This window comes from Oncorhynchus nerka, linkage group LG6 (genome assembly GCF_034236695.1).
Source record: "Oncorhynchus nerka isolate Pitt River linkage group LG6, Oner_Uvic_2.0, whole genome shotgun sequence".
Taxonomy (NCBI): domain Eukaryota; kingdom Metazoa; phylum Chordata; class Actinopteri; order Salmoniformes; family Salmonidae; genus Oncorhynchus; species Oncorhynchus nerka.
Genome location: NC_088401.1, coordinates 25,362,157 through 25,381,146, shown reverse-complemented (window position 1 = coordinate 25,381,146; position 18,990 = coordinate 25,362,157). Strand labels below are relative to the sequence as shown.

General features: G+C 40.8%; 2 protein-coding genes across 2 annotated transcripts; one reads left to right on the top strand and one right to left on the bottom strand.

The window, feature by feature from the left end:
* Window positions 1-1,033: 1,033 nt before the first annotated feature.
* On the top strand, window positions 1,034-2,025 carry LOC115131053 (fat storage-inducing transmembrane protein 1). The gene is given in 4 exon segments (XM_029662667.2): window positions 1,034-1,212; window positions 1,468-1,854; window positions 1,856-1,934; window positions 1,936-2,025. Coding segments are annotated over 4 exon segments (735 nt in total).
* Window positions 2,026-2,358: 333 nt separating this feature from the next.
* LOC115130230 (proteasome activator complex subunit 1) lies at window positions 2,359-6,490 on the bottom strand. Its single transcript, XM_029661149.2, has 11 exons — window positions 6,099-6,490; window positions 5,756-5,788; window positions 5,591-5,653; window positions 5,347-5,448; window positions 5,152-5,209; window positions 3,823-3,920; window positions 3,590-3,658; window positions 3,383-3,450; window positions 3,196-3,250; window positions 3,000-3,086; window positions 2,359-2,668 (listed from the first exon to the last, which is right to left on the bottom strand). Exons 1-11 carry the CDS (start codon window positions 6,135-6,137, stop codon window positions 2,588-2,590), a joined length of 753 nt encoding a protein of 250 aa, XP_029517009.1. The 5' UTR covers window positions 6,138-6,490; the 3' UTR covers window positions 2,359-2,587.
* Between the last annotated feature and the right edge of the window lie 12,500 nt (window positions 6,491-18,990).

The following is an 18,990-nucleotide window of genomic DNA, read 5'->3' as shown; positions in this document are numbered from 1 at the left end:
CCATGCTTCACAGTAGGTATGGTGTTCTTTGGATGCAACTCAGCATTCTTTCTTTCCAAATACTCTCTAGCAAACTTCAGATGGGCCTGGACATGTACTGGCTTAAGCAGGGGGACACGTCTGGCACTGCAGGATTTGAGTCCCTGGCAGCGTATGTTACTGATGGTAGGCTTTGTTACTTTGGTCCCAGCTCTCTGCAGGTCATTCACTAGGTCCCCCCGTGTGGTTCTGGGATTTTTGCTCACCGTTCTTGTGATCATTTTGACCCCACGGGGTGAGATCTTGCGTGGTGCCCCAGATCAAAGGAGATTATCAGTGGTCTTGTATGTCTTCCATTTCCTAATAATTGCTCCCACAAGTTGATTTCTTCAAACCAAGCTGCTTACCTATTGCAGATTCAGTCTTCCCAGCCTGGTGCAGGTCTACAATTTTGTTTCTGGTGTCATTTGACAGCTCTTTGGTCTTGGCCATAGTGGAGTTTGGTGTGTGACTGTTTGAGGTTGTGAACAGGTGTCTTTTATACTGATAAGTTCAAACAGGTGCCATTAATACAGGTAACGAGTGGAGGACAGAGGAGCCTCTTAAAGAAGAAGTAACAGGTCTGTGAGAGCCAGAAATCTTGCTTGTTTGTAGGTGACCAAATACTTATTTTCCACCATAATTTGCAAATAAATTCATTAAAAATCCTACAATGTGATTTTCTGGATTTTTTTTCTTCTCATTTTGTCTGTCGTAGTTGAAGTGTACATATGATGAAAATTACAGGCCTCTCATCTTTTTAAGTGGGAGAACTTGCACAATTGGTGGCTGACTAAATACTTTTTTGCCCCACTGTACTCCATAACAGAGTACACTCTCGGCCAACAGGAAGAGGATGATTAAAAAAATTGAACACCTAAAGATGTGACTGAAGAAAAGAGAATAGAAACAACGGACCGAAAGATTGAAGACAAAATCAAATGGAATTTTTTAAAATGAACATAAGTAAACTACACCAATGGCTAAGGAACAGAGCTGACCAGGAAAGCTTGTCATGTTTCTCAACACAGTTCTGGTGGTTGTGACAGACCTTTGGGCTGGACTGCTTGGTAGTGCCATATTCAGACACCCTTTTCACCTCCTGTTGTCAGGCTTGGTTCTGTTTGGACCAGTGCGGAGTCTGTGGGTGTCCAAGTACAGCATCTTTGCAAACAGAAACCACTACCTCTGCAGGTGAGAAGACTGTCGCGACATAGACCAACACCAAACAGTATTATGGGGATTAAACGGGCATGATATAAAATATTGGAGAGAGTAGATAAGTTACATTATTTTTCTCTTACTGTTGCTTTGTGATCAATGAATGTATTCTTTATGCTACCTGATTTCACACAGATAATATTCACCAAGTATCCATACCATCTAGTTCTGTCCCGAGCTATATAGCCATCTTACATTACTGTAGAAGTCTGCTTTGAATTCTCTCAGGATGTTCCTGTGATCATGCTGGGGTTGGGCCTGTGTCTTCACGGACTCCTTCCTCTTCTCCATCTGTCGATAGCCCCCTCTCTCCCTTCGCCACCTCTCACAGATAGCTGTCATGGGAGTGCTGTGGTGGTGCTGTCACCATCTTCTGACTCTGCTGGAGAATGCAGCAGGTAGCGGCTACAAGCCAATGCCTGCTACACTGGATGGGGGCCTGAATCTGGGCCAGGGAACCAGTGTCCCAGGTCAGTCTTTACTCTTGCTCCATGAGGGCAAGGCCTCATGCCTGAAAACAGGCATGCTGTTGCGAGGCTTGGAGGTCTCAGAGGACACCCTCCTCCTCTGCTGCCTCCTCCTGGCCGAGGAGACTGCCATATTGGGGCCCTACCTGGCCCTAGGAGGGCCTGCTCTGTGTCTCCCTGCGGGGCTTGTGGCTGATCATGCTGTTCTGTCTGCTGGCTCACTTACCATAGGTTCCCCTCCCAGCTGCTGGGGGGAGCTCTAGGATATCTGGGCTGGAGGGGGCTGTAGCAGGGCTGGTATCATTTGCAACCCAGGTGATGCTGTCCTGGGTGGCCTGGAGAGGGACTACTCACCACCACTCAGAGAGCAGTGAGAGAGATGTCCATGACGTGTGGAGGCACTGACCAGGCACTGACCAAAAAATGTATGTCTTAGGATAAGAAAAGTTATGATTTTTGGTTGCGCTTTTCTGGTGCTTTATATTCAATGGGATAACTCCTAACACCAATAAGATCGAATTGGATAACAGGACGATGACGTACATTACCACAGGATGGAGTAAAGTCTCAAATTTTTCACGTTTCCTAAACAAAATATTTAAATACTTTCATATCTCACCTTGAGGCAAAAAAGCACAACTCACTTCATATGTCAGTTATCACTGCTTTATTTTGAAATCTGAATAAAAATGATTGTGTAATACAGCAGGGTTATTTTTATCATTGATGAAAATGAAAACGTTTTAAATGAACTGTCTGAATGTATTCAGTTACCCAACAATCATCTTAACATGTTGCACTACACGATTTGTATCATAACCAGTGAATGGTTGAGTAGGTGTATTGCCGTCTCCAGTGCACATACAACAGTCAGTTGATCATCAGTAGATGAGGGCTTTGCAGTCCCCTCTGGGCTTCTTGATCTTGTCATAGTTCTTGTTAATTATGTCCAACAGCACGGCCTGGTGAGTGGGTGACAGAAATAGCAGGGTAATTACATCACTGAAATATTTCATCATCACTTACACCATCCTTTCATGTCAAGGGCATCAAACAGTGGAAGATGTCAGGGTAGGTAAGTACAATGAAAATAGCAGGAGGCATTGTAATTATCGACTCAATCAATTTGTTAACAGGGTAAGATTTCCAATGACAACTTGAGGTCTCTTGAGGTTAATACTTGTTCACACTGGTAAATGTTATTCAACTCTGGGTTGAACATTATGGGGATGCTGAGCACTTGAACTCTAATGAAGGGAAAAAAGGAATGATACATCAGGCATCTTGGCTTACATAAGTGTTGCGGATCTCCAGAACCACAATGCGCAGCTCACAGTACTGGTACTGGTCCAGCTCATGCACCAGCTGCCTGTAGTCTCCCTTGAGTTATAAGTATACGCAATATGGTTAACACACACACACCAATGAAAGTGAGCATGTGCATGCACACACACACACACACACACACAAAACACAGAGTTAAACTAACCACATGTGGCTCTTTTGAGGCCTTGTCAACAGCATCCCCTCTCTCACTGTAGTACCTGACAACACATCAAATAATAAAGGTGTGTGTTAGTCACATTAACACATTGATTACATACATAATTAAGATAGTATGCAGGTAAAGAGTAATTACACAACTAATTGAAATTATTTTGGTCTATGTCTCTTACTTTGAGATCTGTGTCTGGAATCCCTCAATCTTTGTGCGAGTGTTGGTCAACAATTCAAAAACTTTTTCCTGTGGAAAAACATTCATGAAAATAGGCCTGCACAGGTAACAAACATAATATGATAATATGAATGACTATAATATATATATATATATATATAACAGATATGACAATATCTTAGTCATCTCAGAAATTCATAACACTGACCTGCACAGCTACCCCAAAGTTGTTCCCATCTTCAATTTTGGGAATCTGAAGTTGCACCCACATTGACACCTGCCAGAGCAAGAGATTATAGAATGTATGTATTTCTATACACACTTGCCTTACAATTACACATGCCTTCTCACCTATTTAGCAATAGAGATGTGCTAGTGAATCTTAGATGTAAAATAACCGTTTGGCCAATACAGAGTAACAGAGACAAAAGGCTGACTGACAGTGTTGAGTTTCTCCTTCAGTATCTGGATCTGAGGCTTGATCTCCTTCAGAAGACTTTCCACTCTCTCGTTGCAGGGGATCGGACCACAGGCAGGCCCTAGGGAAAAACACCATCAGAAAACCCAGAGTAGGACAAAGCTATCCCAATGCACTGATCTAAGATTTGATTTGTGTGTCCCCTCTAATGGTTCAAAGTTCAGACGCAGCTACTTTAAACGGAGCATACAAAACATTAAGAACTCTTTCCATGACATAGACTGACTAGGTGAATACAGGTGAAAGCAATGATCCCTTATTGATGTCACTTGTTTAAATTCACTTCAAATTAGTATATGAAGGGGAGGAGACAGGTTAAAGAAGGATGTTTAAGCCTCAAGACAATTGAGACATGGTTTGTCTATGTGTGACATTCAGAGGGTGAATGGGTAAGACAAAATATTTAAGTGCCTTTGAACAAGGCATGGTAGTATGTGCCAGGCGCACCGGTTTGGGTCAAGACTGCAACGCTGCTGGGTTTTTCACACTCAACAGTTTCCTGTGTGTATCAAGAATGGTCCACCACCCAAAGGACATCCAGCCAATGACAACTGTGGGAAGCATTGGAGTCAACATGGGCCAGCATGCCTGTGGAATGCTTTCGACACCTTATAGAGTCCATGCCCCGACGAATTGAGGCTGTTCTGAGGGCATAAGGGGGGGTGCAACTTAATATTAGGAAGGTGTTCATACGGTTTGGTATATTTCAATATCAAACCATTTCTGGGTAATAATTAAGTACCTTACTGTGATTGTTTTACATTAAAATGGTAAAAAATAAACAAAAGTAGCTTAGCAAAAAGCAATTTCTCAAGAAAGAATTTTGCTAGGACTGTCTGGCAGTGGTCTGAAGAGGGAGGGGAAAACTAGCTGTTATTGGCAGAGAGGTTTGTAACTCTTTCTTATTGGTCTATTCCCAAATTTACCACCTGATGATATCACCAGGCAGGCCAAAACTCCATCCCACCAAAACAGGATGAAATTATTCCAACCTAAGTGTGGAAATATATATAAAACACAGGTAAATCACATTTTTGACTGCATTGGGCCTTTAAAGTGTCAATCTAGTCTAATGTTCACCTCATTTAACCTGATTTACTTAATAAAATGTATATCTCAAAAGGTGGTCAAGGTATGTCATGACATAGCACAAGTGGGGATATCGTTTTTCAACAGTAAAAGTACAAAAATCTCTGGAGGATGTTTTTAAGATTAGGAGATGATCCCAGATCTGTACATACAGCAATTTAACAACTAACTGTGGTGGTACATCAGTGGTATTGTGTCTTTACCTGCATCGTCATCTTCTTTATCGCTGTCCTTGTCTTTCTTTCCTTCCTTTGCTTCTTTCTGACAAAAAAAAAGAGGAACGGGGTAAAGGATTTGCAAGATTCATCAATTTGCATGGTTGATACTACTTTTAATGATTCCAGTGTAATCCAAGGGGTTAATCATGATATAATGCTGAATTAGTGAAATGTATGTACCTCCTCTTTCTTCTTTCTCTTTGCCTCTTCTTTAGCTGGGTCTGGCATTGGGATGTCCAGAGGTGACTTCAGCGCTGCCAGGCCATCAGTGCTAAAGGATTTCTGGGGTCCATTTCAAGAGGTATGAATGATAAACAAAGCATTGACAAACAGCTCGTATTTGTCTACTTACAATAGCATTGCGTCAATGTATCTGGACTGAAATCGAAAAGGTGTTTTTTTCATAGTCAACATCTGTCCATACCTTCAATAGCATCTCCATCTCTGCAATCTTCTGAGGGAAGAATGATGTGACCAGGGTCTCTGCCTATAACGCGCAGGAAATACATCAGTTACCAACGTTGGACATAGTCATGATTACCATCTAAAATGTGCTTATTAGACTATCAAAAATAAATATGTCAATTACCTCTTTAGTGAGCTGAGTGCAGAAGTCATCGACCTAGGAAATTGAAACCAAAGAAATACGATGTATTTATTTTTGTAAATGAAACTGTATGCAAGGCACAGCAGCAAACCCAACTCCCACTGTCTCTACTTTACACCTGACTACGATAGCCGGGGTAAGGTCACCTGATGTGGCCTCACCTGGATCTACTGTTGGTCTAATTATCAAAACGCCTTGAAGATCATCAGGGCTGGTGAATTATCTAAACACACATTATATTGGTAGGCTACAGCCATGAATGATTCTAGGTTACATTTGGCTTCTGTTTGTTATTACACTTATGACATTTAAATTGACAACCTACCATCTTCTTGGACTCCGGGCGAATGTCTATGGAAGTCATCTTGTGTGATGGGAATATATTTATTTGATAGTCAAAAAATACCCGTTTCAATGCAATAATAGGCAATAATTAAATAGTTGAAAGAATGCGCGATTATCCTAAATGTCTAATTGTACACAACGCGGAAAACAGTCGCAGTTAGTCAGCACAAAAAGTGAAAATGAAAGCAAGTAAACACTTTTCAGTGTTCCGTACTTTCCAGTTTTGAAGCTCAAGATGCAGAATCGTGGGATTTGTAGTTTAATTGTGGGTTTAATAACCTGCCTGCAGACACCATTCCCTCCATTTAATGAGTTTGACACCCATGCTATAGAAAGCAATAGTAATGGCGTCTTTTTGTAGGCACGAACGCAAAAAGCCTATGGGGAAATTAAACGAAGGACCACTGCGATGTTGGGGTCAAAACCTTGAATGGCACTTCGGTGCTCACACATTCTAGTGTGTAACTCCCCTGAGGTCTCTCCAACACAAATTAACCAGCAATCGTGTAGATCACATTGTGAGAATTTCAATTTATGGTAATTTAGATTTTTATGGATTTGATCCAGCAACCTTTTGGTTACTGGCCCAACACTAACTGCTGTACTTTAAAGTACTACTGAAGTCATTTTTGTGGGTATATGTACTTTACTATTTATATTTTTGACAACTTTTACTTTACTACATTCCTGAACAAAATAATGTACTTTTTACTCCATACATTGTCCCTGACAACCAAAAGTACATTTTGAATGCTTAGCAGTACAAGAAAAGGGTGAAATTTACGCATTTATCAAGAGAACGCGTGAAATGGTGCCATCTGCTTTGCTTAATATAAGGAATTTGAAATTATTTATACTTTTACTTTTGATACTTAAGTATATTTTAGCAATTACATTTACTTTTGATACTTAAGAACAGTTGAAGTCAGAGGTTTAGCCTAAAACATTTCAACTCAGTTTTTCACAATTCCTGACACTTAATCCTAGTACAAATTCCATGTTTTAGGTCAGTTAGGATCACCACTTTATTTTAAGAATGTGAAATGTCAGAATAATAGTAGAGAGAATGATTTATTTCAGCTTTTATTTCTGTCATCACATTCCCAGTGGGTCAGAAGTTTACATACACTCAATTAGCGTTTGATAGCATTGCCATTAAATTGTTTAACTTGGGTCAAATGTTTTGGGTAGCCTTCCACAAGCTTCCCACAATAAGTTGGGTGGATTTTGGCCCAATTCCTCCTGACAGAGCTGGTGTAACTGGTCCAGTTTGTAGGCCTGCTTGCTCGCACACGCTTGTTCAGTTCTGCCCACAAATTGTCCAATGGGATTGAGGTCAGGGCTTGTGATGGCATCTATTTTGTGAAGTGCACCAGTCCCTCCTGCAGCAAAGCACCCCCACTTTGTTGTCCTTAAGCCATTTTGCCACAACTTTGGAAGTATGCTTTTGGGTCATTGTCCATTTGAAAGACCCATTTGCGACCAAGCTTTAACTTCCTGACAGATGTCTTGAGATGTTGCTTCAATATATCCACATCATTTTCCTCCCTCATGATGCCATCTATTTTGTGAAGTGCACCAGTCCCTCCTGCAGTAAAGCACCCCCACAACATGATGCTGCCACCCCCGTGCTTCAGGGTTGGGATGGTGTTCTTCGGCTTGCAACTTTCCCCCTTTTTCCTCCAAGCATAGCAATGGTCATTATGGCCAAACAGTTCTCTTTTTGTTTCATCCGACCAGAGGACATTTCTCCAAAATGTACAATCTTTGTCCCCATGTGCAGTTGCAAACAATAGTCTGAATTTTTTATGATGGTTTTGGAACAGTGGCTTTTTCCTTGCCGAGCGGCCTTTCAGGTTATATTGATATGGGGCGGCAGGGTAGCCTAGTGGTTAGAGTGTTGGACTAGTAACCGGAAGGTTGCAAGTTCAAACCCCCGAGCTGACAAGGTACAAATCTGTCGTTCTGCCCCTGAACAGGCAGTTAACCCACTAGGCTGTCATTGAAAATAAGAATTTGTTCTTAACTGACTTGCCTGGTAAAATTATAGGACTCATTTTACTGTGGATATAAATACTTTTGTACATGTTTCCTCCAGCATCTTCACAAGGTCCTTTGCTGGGATTGATTTGCACTTTTCACACTAAAGTACGTTCATCTCTAGGAGACAGAACGCATCTTCTTCCTGAGCAGTATGACGGCTGCATGGTCCATGGTATTTAAACTTACGTACTATTGTTTGTACAGATGAGCGTGGTACCTTCAGGCGTTTGGAAATTGCTCCCAAGGATGAACCAGACTTGTGGAGGTCTACAATTTTTTTCTGAGGTCTTGGCTGATTTGTTTTGATTATCCCATGATGTCAAGCAAAGAGGCACTGAGTTTGAAGGTAGGCCTTGAAATACATCCACAGGTACACTTCCAATTGACTCAAATGATGTCAATTAGCCTATCAGAAGCTTCTAAAGCCATGACAACATTTTCTAGAATGTTCCAAGCTGTTTAAAGGCACAGTCAATTTAGTGTATGTAAACTTCTGACCCACAGGAATTGTGAAATAATCTGTCTGTAAACAATTGTTGGAAAAATGGCTTGTGTCATGCACAAAGTAGATGTCCTAACCGACTTGCCAAAACTATAGTTTGTTAACAAGAAATTTGTGGAGTGGTTTAAAAACAAGTATGACATTTGGGTACTTTTTCCACCAGTGCGTGAAACTTTTCATACATTTGGTGTACTGGCATTGGGTACAATTGCCACAATTGCCAGGGTGGATAAGCAGGAGCCTGGTCTTGTTTGAGCTTGACATCGGATCTGACAACAATGTCCAACCTGGTCTCAGAGGATTTCGTATTATTCTTTACGTAAATCCGTGTCTGTCCATTTAGTATATGATACGTTTTGCATGGTATGTATTAATTTGTGGATGTCCATCACCCATTTCTTATGATATGTTACAAATTACAATTAGTATTATACACTGAACAAAAATATAAACTCAACATGCAACAATTTCAAAAAATTTACAGAGTTACTGTTCATATAAGTAAGTCAGTCAATTTAAATAAATTCATTAGGTTCTCAGCTATGGACTTCACATGACTGGGAATACAGATATGCATCTGTTGGTCACAGACACCACAGTCTTGCAGTCAGGTCAAGAACATGGTGAGGACGATGAGCACACAGATGAGCTTACTTGAGACGGTTTCTGACAGTTTGTGCAGAAATTCTTCAGTTGTGCAAACCCACAGTTTCATCAGCTGTTCGGGTGGCTGGTCTCAGATGATCCAACAGGTGAAGAAGCCAGATGTGGAGGTCCTGGACTGGCATGGTTACACTTGGTCTGCGGTTGTGAGGCCGCTTGAACGTACTGCCAAATTCTCTAAAACAACATTGGAGGTGGCTTATGGTAAAGAAAGTAACATTCAATTATCTGGCAACAGCTCTGATGGACATTCCAGCAGTCAGCATGCCAATTGCACGCTCCTTCAAAACTTGAGACATCTGTTGTGTTGTGTGACCAACATCACATTTTAGAGTGGCCTTTTATCATCCCCAGCACAAGGTGCACCTGTGTTTAATCAGCTTCTTGATATGTCACACCCATCAGGTGGATGGATTATCTTGGCAAAGGATAAATGCTCACTAACAGGGATGTAAACAAATGTGTGCACAACATTTGAGAGAAAAAATGCTTTTTGTGCATATGGAAAATGTCTGAGACCTTTCATTTCAGCTCATGAAACATGGGACCAACACTTTAAATGTTCCGTTTATATTTTTGTCAGTATATATTACGAATTTTCAAAACGTAGGATATGTTACGAATTCTAGCTCGCGCTAATGTTAGCTAGGTTAGGGGTTAGGGGTTAAGATTAGGGTTAAGTTTAGGAGTTAGGTTAAGGTTAGGGTTAGGGGAAAGGTTAGCTAAAAGAGTTAGGGGAAGGGTTAGCTAACATGCTAAGTAGTGGCAAAGTACCTAGCTGAAAAGTTACTAATTAGCTAAAATCTTAACTGGAGTGTCTTGGAATTATGTACAGAATAATAAGAAATGCTCTGAAACCAGGCTGCACTGTCTTTAATGTTTTTAGCTCGACAGTAAGCACTGCAGGAGGCTGCTGAAATGTATTCCCTAGAGCTGGGTCTAAGCGTAGAATATCCCAATGTTTTTGATGATGCCTAGTAGTTCTGGACTTTGCAGGGTGTAGGTAGTGATCAGTTGACTGGAGGGTCTAGCTCTAGGGCTTCTGGGCTTGCTCAGTAGTTGTGCTCTAGGAACATCTTTGAGATGGTGATGGTTATAAAAAAGGGTTCTATGTTTGCTTCATATATGGCACCCCTTACGGTTCTAGAACTGAAATTGGTTCCATATAGAACCCTTTATGGAACCCAAGGGTAGCAACATACAAAAAAGGGTCTGGAAAAGTGGTTCTAAGAGTGTAGCCTACAATTGTTATTGAAAAAAAAGTGCTATCTAGAACCTAAAAGGGTTATGAGGCTGCCCACATAGGAGAACACCTTGGAGAAAGCTTTTTTGTTTCAGGTTGAACCCTTCTGGGTTCCATGTACAACCCTTTTCACTGAGGTTTCTACATTGAACCCAAAAGGGTTCTCCTATGGGGACAGCTGAAGAACCCTTTCGGAACCATTTTTTCTAAGAGTGTATTCAAACATGTTTGTGGGAGCATATCAGTTTGGCAGACATCCAGTATTTACCCTACAGAACGATGAGACAAGACCAGAAATGTATACCAGGCAACAGTGATTACGACCCCCTCTCTGCTCCAGACCTCCAATAAAGCATCAGCAGCTTAGTTGTCATATAGGACTGTATTGTCTGAGGGTCCTTGTTTTGCTAGTGTGTTACAATGATGGAATTATCTAATTTGGCTGACATTCAATTTCAGTCAAAGGAGAAAGATGCAAACCAATTACAAGCACACAAGGAAATTGCTTGAAAATGTCTTGAATTTTCTCTTGGCTATGTACTTAATGTGTACGCTGAGTGTACAAAACATTAGGAACACCTTCCTAATATTGAGTTGCACCCCCTTTTGACCTCAGAATAGCCTTAATTCGTTGGGGCATGGACTCTACAAGGTGTCGAAATCATTCCACAGGGATGCTGGTCCATGTTGACTCCAATGTTTCCCACATTTCAAGGCTCCGAGTGGCGCAGCAGTCTAAGGCACTGCATTTCAGTGCTAGAGGTGTCACTACAGACCCTGGTTTGATCCTGTGCTCTATCACAACTGGCCGTGATCGGGAGTCCCATAGGACGGCGCACAATTGGCCCAGTGTCGCCCGGGTTAGGGGAGGGGTTGGTTGTCATTGTAAAATAAGAATTTGTTCTTACTTAGTTAAATAAAGCTTAAATAAAAAATAAATAATAATAACTGTGTCAAGTTGGCTGGATGTCCTTTGGGTGGTGGCCCATTCTTAATACACACGCAAAACTGTTGAGCGTGAAAAACCCAGCAGCGTTGCAGTTCTTGACACAGTCAAACCGGTGCGCCTGGCATCTACTACCACACCCTGTTGAAAGACACTTAAGTCTTTTGTCTTGCCCATTCACCCTCTGAATGCCACACATATACAATCCATGTCTCAACTGTCTGAAGGCTTAAAAATACTTCTTTAAACTGTCTTCTCCCCCTTCATCTACACTGATTGAAGTGGATTTAACAAGTGACATCAATAAGGGATCATCGCTTTCACCTGGTTATTCTGTCATTGAAATAGCAGGTGTTCCTAATGTTCTGTACACTCAGTGTATCTCCTTTACAGTCAATGGAGACTTACACAAAATGGGCCAGAAAATGTTGTTAGACATTGTGATGCATTTAATCCAAAGGGCAAAAGTCACCTTGAAGTGTTTGCGAAACCATTCATTATTGATTGATGTGATTGAGTGAGTGATTCAAACTTGAGCTGTTTTTCACTTCTGCCTAATTGCGAAATATACTGACCAAAGGTCTTTCCTCAATGGATGACAGATGAGAAAGGGGAGGGGAGCATTTAGAAGAGAAACAAAGGAAGAGTGGCAAAGGTTGACTGACATGTTAATAGAAGTTGTGTTCTGTACCATAAACGTGCTCAATGAAATAGTATACGTTCAAACAAAGAATGCAATTCTGAATCAAGTTTAATTACTGATACATTAGTCACGTTATGAAAGTACAAGCATCAATAATTATTGTTTGATCCTCAGCCCAATACTTTTCCTTTTGATTAAAAACAAAGGGCAAACATTAAAAAAATATTTCAACCAAACCAGATTTATAATTGCATTCTCTGCCTTCTCCCTTTGAATGTGTATTTGAAGATGACATTTGAGTTTCCTTCCTGGTTCTGTGACCTGATTTGAGTATGCAAACAAATGAACAACAGACATTCCTTGGCCTGACCAGGGTCTGGTTGAGACATTACTTTTTGCAGTTGTTGATCCCATATCAGCCTACATGTAACCTCCTATGATTGGCCTCTTTAGGCCTCGCTCATGGACTCTCAATGTAAGATAAGAGGTGTATTAGCCCACACTGCAACCATTACTTGAGCTTCAAATGCCTTTTTTTGCCAGCAGCAGCATTTCTGAATGTTCTCTTTGATAACTGAGGACTGCATCTGTGGGCGGTTGAGTGAGTGCATTAATTCAAAATGTGTGTGGTGTTCTCAACGTGCCTGAAAAGCATATGCATAGCAGATTCTGCAGGCCATGTCACTGTTTACAGGCTGAAGTTTAACCAGAGGCACTGTGGACTTATCTTACTTCGACCCCGTCTACCCACCTGTCAGTCTCTCTCTCTTTTTCCATACAATGTCCCCTCCCCCTTCATGTTTTCCTATCTCCTTCTCTCGCTAACCTGGAAATATTAACAGGAAATGTGCAATTTGCATCATTCTCAGACAATGCATTGCAGATTCTGAAAAGGGAGACAATACTTTTGTGGACAGAACTGGTTGCAGTTCAGGCCTACTACACTTTGAAAAAAACAAAAAAAACATAATGGTATAATGGATAGCAATAACCTGAAGATGAATCTCATATACAGAGCCTTCGGAAAGTATTCAGACCCCTTGACTTTTTCCACATTTTGTGAGATTACAGCCTTATTTTAAAATTGATTCAATGTCCCCCCCCCCCCCCTCATCAATCTACACACAACACCCCATGATGACAAAGCAAAAACAGGATTTTAGAAATGTTTGCTAATTTAATAAGAAACTGAAATATCACATTTACATAAGTATTCAGACCCTTTACTCAGTACGTTGTTGAAGCACCTTTGAGTGAGATTATAGCCTCAAGTCTTCGTGGGTATGACGCTACAAGCTTGGCACACCTGTATTTGGGGAGTTTCCCCATTCTTCTCTGCAGATCCTCTCAAGCTCTGTCAGGTTGGATGGGGAGTGTTGCTGCACAGCTATTTTCAGGTCTCTCCAGAGATGTTCGATTGGGTCCAAGTCCGGGCTCTGGCTGGGCCTCTCAAGGATATTCAGAGACTTGTCCAGAAGCCACTCCTGTGTTGTCTTGGCTGTGTGCTTCTGTTTGAAGGTGAAACTTTGTACTTTGCTCCGTTCATCTTTGCCTAGATCCTGACTAGTCTCCCAGTCCCTGCCACTGAAAAACATCCCCACACCATGATGCTGCCACCACCATGCTTCACTGTAGGGATGGTGGCAGGTTTCCTCTAAAAGTGACGCTTGGCATTCAATCTTGGTTTCATCAGACCAGAGAATCTTGTTTTTCAATCAAGGTCTGAGAGTCTTTAGGTGCCTTTAGGCAAACTCCAAGAGGGCTGTCATGTGCCTTTTCCTGTGAAGTGGCTTCTGTCTGGCCACTCTACCATAAAGGTCTGATTGGTGGAATGCTGCAGAGATGGTTGTCATTCTGAAGGTTTCTCTCATCTCCACAAAGGAACTTGAGAGCTCTTTCAGAGTGACCATCGGGTTCTTGGTCACCTCCCTAACCAAGGCCCTTCTCCCCCGATTTATCAGTTTGGCCGGGCGGCCAGCTCTAGGAAGAGTCTTTGTGGTTCCAAACTTCTTCCATTTAAGAATGATGGAGTCCACTGTGTTCTTGGGGATCTTCAATGCTGCAGAAATGTTTTGGTACCCTTCCCCAGATCTGTGCATCGACACAATCCTGTCTCGGAGCTCTACAGACAATTCATCCAACCTCATGGCTTGTATTTTGCTCTGACATGCACTGTCAACTGCTGGACCTGATATAGACAGGCGTGTGCCTTTCCAAATCATGTCCAATTAATTGAATTTACCACAGGTGGACTCCAATCAAGTTGAAGAAACATCTCAAGGATGATCAATGGAAACCGGATGCACCTGAGCTCAATTTCGAGTCTCATAGCAAAGGGTCTGAATACTTATGTAAATAAGATACTTCTGTTTATTAATTTTTATAAATTTGCAAAAACATCTAAAATCCTGTTTTCACTTTGTCATTATGGGGTATTGTGTGTAGATTGTTGAGGAATGTTTTTTTTTTAAATCCATTTTATAATAAGGCTGTAACGTAAGAAAATGTGGAAAAAGTCAAGGGGTCTGAATACTTTCCGAAGGCACTGTACTTACATCCATGTAGGCTACATAATGCTCATATTTTCCCATATCAAAATCAAACCACAGATGCACAGAAGGCACCATTTCTGCTTCTTCTTTGGTTTTAAATAATGTTCTTAATTGTTTGGATAAGAAGAAACACTGTGCATCCCTTTTATGGCCCTTTTTAAAGCCTTCGACACTGTGGACCACTAATTACTTATTCAGAGTCTTTCTTCAATCAGCCTGGACCTGGCTGCATTTAGATGGTTTGAAAATTATTGAAAGGACAGAACACACTTTGTATTTACTGATGGTGTTAAATCAAGACATAACAAAGGGTGTCCCACAGGGATCGATTCTTGGTCCGGTTCTTTTCACTATTTACATTAACAATATTTGTTTATCTGTAAAAATAAATACAAATAAAATACAAATATGCTATTGCCCCCACAGCTGCCAGGTTCTGTCAGAGCTTCAATCTGCCTTTATTGCCCTGCAGAAAGCATTTGTCAAACTGAAATTGGTACCCAATGCAGGTAAAATCAAGTGTATGTTATTTTCCAAATCACGTAAAAATGTTTCTGATGATTTATGTATAAATACATTGGATGGTGCCCTCATTGATCGTGTTCCTGCTTATAACTATCTGGGCATCTGGATCAGTGGAGGCTGGTGGGAGGAACTGTAGGAGGACGGGCTCATTGTAATGGCTGGAATGGAATAAATGGAACAGTATCAAACGCATCAAACATATGCGAACCACATGTTTGAATCCATTCCATGAATTCCATTCCAGCCATTGCAATGAGCCCATCCCCCTATAGTTCCTCCCACCAGCCTCCACTGATCTGGATTGATGAAAAGCTATCTTTCAAAAAGCATGCAGATGAGTTAAGAAATTAAGAATAAAAATAGGGTTTGAAATAATTTTGTTCTAAAACTATTTCAAATAGTTTTCATTGTTGGATTGTTGGACATAAAAGACTAAAATCACCTGGAACACAGCTCAAATCAAATCAAATCACATTTATTTATATAGCCCTTCGTACATCAGCTGATATCTCAAAGTGCTGTACAGAAACCCAGCCTAAAACCCCAAACCGCAAGCAATGCAGGTGTTGAAGTACGTTGGCTAGGAAAAACTATTTTGGCTAGCACGTTGGCTAGTAATCTTTTGAGTTCAATATCACAACATTAGACATTTTTTACATCAACATTTTCCAGACATCCATGTATGCATTCATGAAAAAAAAAAACACAATCAATTTGATATTTATTTTTACCAATCTACAGAACGGTAATCATTTATTCAAATGGTAAATCTATATTGACAAACCGGGTAAATAAAGAACTAGCCTAGGACTATTTACAATACAGTTCAATAGGAATGTGTGCTTACAGTGAGTTATTGATCATGTCTTTGGCTGATTTTACAGGGCTACAGATGTGAATCAGTTTCCATTCGGGACTTATTTTATTGTACTGATCAACAACATTTGCATAGAAGTAGCTAATTTGATCAAAGCAATTTTTTTTGTTTTTTTTGTTTAATCATAATACAAAATGATCAACAACTTCCATCAAACATGTTTAACAAAACAAAACAGGTATAAACAAGAAAATACTAAAGACATACAACAAAAACACACCCACTCAGCAAAAAAAGAAATGTCCCTTTTTCAGGACACTGTCTTTCAAAGATAATTCGTAAAAATCCAAATAACTTCACAGATCTTCATTGTAAAGGGTTTAAACACTGTTTCCCATGCTTGTTCAATGAACCATAAACAATGAATGAAGATGCACCTGTGGAACAGTCGTTAAGACACTAACAGCTTACAGACGGTGAGTGAAAAAGTGATTTTCCCAAGTATTCCCATGCATAAATAGGGGCACATGTTACATCTTATTCCAATTTGGGGCGGTAGGTAGCCTAGTGGTTAGAGCGTTGGTCAAATCCCTGAGCTGACAAGGTGAAAAGCTGTCGTTCTTCCCCTGAACAAGGCAGTTAACCCACTGTTCCTAGGCCGTCATTGAAAATAAGAATTTGTTCTTAACTGACTTGCCTAGTTAAATAAAGGTTAATCAAAGTTTGACATTATTCTGTTATGTCAAATACTAAACTCAGAAAAAAAATAAACGTCCCTTTTACAAAACCCTGTCTTTCAAAGATAATTCGTAAAAATCCAAATAACTTCACAGATTTTCATTGTAAAGGGTTTAAACACTGTTTCCCATGCTTGTTCAATGAACCATAAACAATGAATGAACATGCACCTGTGGAAAGGTTGTTAAGACACTAACAGCTTACAGACGGTAGGCAATTAAGGCCACAGTTATGAAAACTTAGGACACTAAAGAGGCCTTTCTACTGACTGAAAAACACCAAAAGAAAGATCCCCAGGGTCCCTGCTTATTTGTGTGAACGTGCCTTAGGCATGCTGCAAGGAGGCATGAGGACTGCAGATGTGGCCAGGGTAATAAATTGCAATATCCGTACTGTGAGACGCCTAAGACAGAGCTTTGGGGAGACAGGACAGACAGCTGATCGTCCTCGCAGTGGCAGACCACGTGTAACAACGCCTGCACAGGATCAGTACATCCGAACATCACACCTGCGGGACAGGTACAGGATGGCAACAACAACTGCCCAAGTTACACAAGAAACGCACAATCCCTCCAACAGTGCTCAGAATGGCAAAAGGGTTTTCTAATGATCAATTAGCCTTTTAAAATTATAAACTAACACAAGGTGCCATTGGAACACAGGAGTGATGGTTGCTGATAATGGGAATCTGTATGCCTATGTAGATATTCCCTAAAAAAACTGCTGTTTCCAGCTACAATAGTAATTTACAACATTAACAATATCTACACTGTATTTCTGATCAATTTGATGTTATTTTAATGGACAAAAAAAATGATTTTCTTTCAAAAACAAGGACATTTCTAAGTGACCCCAGAATTTTGAACGGTAGTGTATGTTCCGGCCTTCTAACTATCCACTCAAGGGGAAATCGTCCGACATCTGAATGTAATTTGGGACCCATTGGACACAGTTTATCATAGCGCATTGCTCTTTATTATGGGCAATAGGCTCAGTACACATCATTGCATTTTGTAACAGAAAGTAGGCTGGCACTCATTGAAGTCTCGTAGATCGATGCACTGCGCTCTTTTTGTCTATAACGCCCTGGGTTAATAAAGCTCTCTTGCATAAACTTCCACCATACCTTACAGTACCTCATTGTTAACCTTCAGATGTATAAATGACCAGACCCGGACTCAGGGATCGCTTTACCCTGGAGATCCCTTCAATCTCCACCGAGTTAGGTAAACTGCTTCATGTTTTTTCCTAAAGTCCCTAAAGTTGGTGCCTCTAGGGTAATTCCGGTGGATGTTAGAGGGCCTTTTTACTGATGAATATGTTTGTTTCATATGATTGTGTTTTGATTTTCGTGTTTTGTTTGTTTTTCATGTATAGTGTAATTGTTGTTTATTGATGTGTTTATGCAGGGTTCATCTGCGAAAGAGGCCGTGGCCTCCACATGACCCCCTGCTGAAATGAAAGGTTAACAATAAAAAATATTGGTTATGCCGTTATCTGTCCATAACTCAGGTGTCAATCATGATGGCATAGCCTAGGTAATTTGTTAGGCCTATTTATCCTATGCAGTGCTTCATTTGTAAATCGGTTTGGTGCCGGAACAAAAAGTGAGCGTGAGAGGGGATAGTGACATTGGGAGCTGAGGTACCGGAACCGTTATACTAAAGCATTGCATGTATATCATCACATTTGCGTAGTGGAAACCTTTTCTGTGACCTAGGGTCCGGGAAATGTTTGGCCTTTTATAAACATATTTCATGCGTTTATAAATCGCATTTCATGCAATTCTACGTGACTGGAGACTTCGGCATAATCTTGTTTTAATGCTGGCAAAACTGGCAAAACAACTGGGAACTCCGAGCTGTGAAATCTCCAACTTCTGATTTTACTGCGTTCAAGACGAGCTCCGACTGGGAAAATTGATTTTGAACGGTCATCCAACTCAGAATTCCAAGTGGGGAACTCTGGCTGGCCTCCTTCTAGAGCTCCGACTTTCCGACCAGTTGTCTTGAAAGCACCATAATACTGCATGATTGTAAATGACAGGCTATTTTGATACTGACAAACTGAGAATCTGAGCTCAATGAAAACGACCTTGTCTTGAATCCATCAATAGCCTAGGTGTGTGGAGACATATTATATGCTATAATATGAGGAGGAAATTATAATCCTAAAAATGCTTTCTAGTTTCACTGACTCG

Bases quoted from the DNA above. Each gene is read 5' to 3' on its own strand.
- LOC115130230 (XM_029661149.2), bottom strand. From the start codon at position 6,137: ATGACTTCCATAGACATTCGCCCGGAGTCCAAGAAGATG. The intron at 3,659-3,822 runs GTCAGTCAGCCT...TTGCTCTGGCAG, and splicing joins TGAAGGAGAAACTCAACACT to GTGTCAATGTGGGTGCAACT. The intron at 3,251-3,382 runs GTAAGAGACATA...ATGTGTTGTCAG, and splicing joins TTCCAGACACAGATCTCAAA to GTACTACAGTGAGAGAGGGG.